The 3,039-nt window shown below is 37.6% G+C and overlaps 1 protein-coding gene across 1 annotated transcript in view; it reads left to right on the top strand.

Moving 5' to 3' along the window:
- LOC118409912 overlaps positions 1-3,039 on the top strand; it is a gene marked incomplete in the record, with an annotated part of 20,003 nt that overhangs the window by 3,420 nt on the left and 13,544 nt on the right. Inside the window, 4 exon segments of the mRNA XM_035811294.1 lie at positions 137-204; positions 707-740; positions 1,644-1,699; positions 1,992-2,039. Coding sequence (XP_035667187.1) covers positions 137-204; positions 707-740; positions 1,644-1,699; positions 1,992-2,039 — 206 coding nt within the window.

The following is a 3,039-nucleotide window of genomic DNA, read 5'->3' on the forward strand; positions in this document are numbered from 1 at the left end:
TAGGCGAAAGGAGTGGGCTTTGTAAAAGTTTTAGTGTAGGTGTGCACCTGGTAACAGAACTCCTATCGGTAGGAGTGTCACTGTTGAACACCTGGCAACAGAACTCCTACAAAACTGAGTGACATTTCTCTTTCAGATTTTCAGGGTGAAGAGGCGTGGGAATATTTTGATGAAGAAGATGATCCAGAAAGTTTTGCAGAGTTTGTAAGTGATGTCTTGCAACTTTCTATTCTGAAATGTGCATGTTTTTTTGTTGTTTTAAATTTGATTCAGGCACAACTTGGAAAAGGCTACACATTACAATGTATGGCTTTATGATTTGGGTTGTTGACATTCAATAGTTGTAACAGCTGTATATAATTTTGTGAATACAAAACAACATTGAATAATCTCACTTGGATTAGTAGTAGTGGTATCCATTATTTGATCATACTGCTGCTGGGATCCCTGACACAGCGGAAGGCAGCAGTCGGCTAGTCTTCATAGTATCGCACTTCCATGCGGCTCTGTCCATAGGGGCCACCCCTGTTAGACCGCACACCTTGATGGTCCCTCCTAACACACTCCATCCAAGTGTAGTATTGTTTTATACAATTTGATGCATTGTTTTTTATACATTCCTTAGTTCAAGTAAATATTTTGCTCAGCTAGTACTAAAACTGTTATTAAATTTGTCACAAATGTTGTTGTTTTGCTTTTCTTTCAGTTATTCTTTTTGGTTCTGAGGGACCTTTACAGAAGTGAGTATATATAGATCTCATTATCAGGGCAATTCTTGTTTGAATGATACCTTTTCTGAATCTTATACTGGGTTTCCCCCAACATTTCCTATCTACTGTAAATGTTCCAAATGTTCACAGTGGCTTAGTTTTGACAGTGACGTCTTCACTGTGAATTCATGACCGTGCACAGGGTTGGACAAGTTTTCTAAAATTCACTTGTCCTATCGGGCAAGCACATAAAAAATTTACTTGCCGGAACCAACTTTTCACTTGCCCAAAATTCAAATGACTGTCACTTTTATATGTGTTTTCTATTCCAGCAATGGAATTTTTATAATTGTCTCTATTTTTCAATGTTGACCATTTATGTCATGACTGTAAAAGGTAACAAGTATAAAATCTCACTCAATGAAAAAATCTTACTTGCCCGATCGGGCAAGTAGGGTAGGTCGTGCACTTGCCCGAACAACACTTTCACTTGCCCGGGACAATGGGGCTAGTAGACTTGTCCAACCCTGGTGCATTTGAATGTGTATTTGCATTTACTACTACTGCAATACTACTACTAGTATTTTCACAAACTAAAAATATGAATGCCTCCTTTCTCCCTTCTTTCTTTTACCAAAGTCCCTGTAAAAATAAATTTGCAGTAGTGGTATGAAATGTCCTTAGTGCAAACCAGGGAACTTTGGAACAACTATGGTTAAATGATTTAATACACAACTAAATCTTGCATATTTTCTTCTACTATGTGATTCTGAATTCCTTTTATATATTAGTGCAGTTTCTCAATGTCCAGGGCATATCTTTATTATTAGTTTCTGGTAGTAGCTACTTGATGACTCTCCTTTAGATATTGGATGTGTACTATAACCCCATCTGTGGCCTACCTGTGTTAAGGTTAATGTTTGTCTCTTGTAGGTGGGTATCAACCATCAGAGAATGATGAGTATTTCATCTTCACACGTTTGAACAAGGTTGGCTATTAAACGTTTTTTTTTTTTTCGATTTAATACATCATATCTATGATAGGGGGTTTGCCTTTTTATATGTGGTTACAAAACACTGAGTACTAAAGCCTTTTTCTCAAATATTGAGCAATTACAGTTAGTTTGATAGAAAATTTATGATCAAATATGAGTCATATTTCTTCAACTTGATGAACTATGTGTATTGTGTTTATATTTAGTTGATAAACTGACAGCTTACCAGTACAATGTTGTATGTAAAAACAATTGACCCAAACACAATGCTTACCATCTTTCCCAGAAATTCAGGCGGTACAGAACTGAAGATGAGGACTTCACAGAAGAGGAGGTTTGGTTGATTTCATGTAGCTTAGCAATGATAGCTAGTGGGGGATACATGATGATATCATAAGTGCACAATTAAATATATGTGAATCTTAACAATGTTCAGACTCTCCAAGGTAAATCATTGACAGTTAGAATACAAATTACACTGGAAAAAGATGCCATCTTTCTTTTTATGCTCCTACAGATACATCAAACTTTATTTTGTAACCCTTACCCCCAAGTAAAATGTTCCCCCTACATATTGTTAGTGATCATACTTTTAAATCTCCCATCATTTTACAATTGCTCTGTTTTACATAAAATAACTTTATTAGTAATTGCTGAATACACAAATAAAAATGTAAGACTGAGATTATAAAGAAGTACTTGTTTCCAATTGTTAAAAAAGGCTATTTGTTGAACACACTTGCCATTTTTATGATACAGTGAAACCTGCCTTAGGGGTCACCTGAGTATAGGGGCCACCTGGCCATTGCGGTCACTTTTTGTCGGTCCCTTGGATTTTTCCCATTGACGTAAGCATTAAGAAATAGTCTATAGCGGTCACCTGTCGAATGCGGTCGCGGCCAGCCGATTTTCAGTCCGGCCGCTATGCCAACACTGCCGATAGCGGTCACCGGCGCGACTGGCCGGCCGCGTTACGCCGCGCTAAACCCACGCGGGGTTCACTTTTTTTCAATTTCTGCACTACATCAGCAAAATGAAGGCTCAACTTGGACGATTTACGAAGGAAACATTGAATAAAGAAACATTTTACAAAATTATGTGATTTTATGCGAAGTTTTTCCACCAAAGTGTTGTTGGAGTTTTTCTCGTCGCAGACTCTTTGCACTCTACCCTTCTCTACATCGTCATTTCTGTGCAGACTGAAAGAATATATGGACAGATTTTACAAGTAGACCGTCCGTTCATGTATCTGATGTTATAGGCTCTTGAAATCCATGTGCGATGGTCTAATTTTCGTATTCCGCGGGCCAAAAATATCGGAATTGTATTTGCGT

The sequence above is a fragment of the Branchiostoma floridae genome, chromosome 2, assembly GCF_000003815.2.
Source record: "Branchiostoma floridae strain S238N-H82 chromosome 2, Bfl_VNyyK, whole genome shotgun sequence".
Classification (NCBI taxonomy): Eukaryota; Metazoa; Chordata; class Leptocardii; order Amphioxiformes; family Branchiostomatidae; genus Branchiostoma; species Branchiostoma floridae.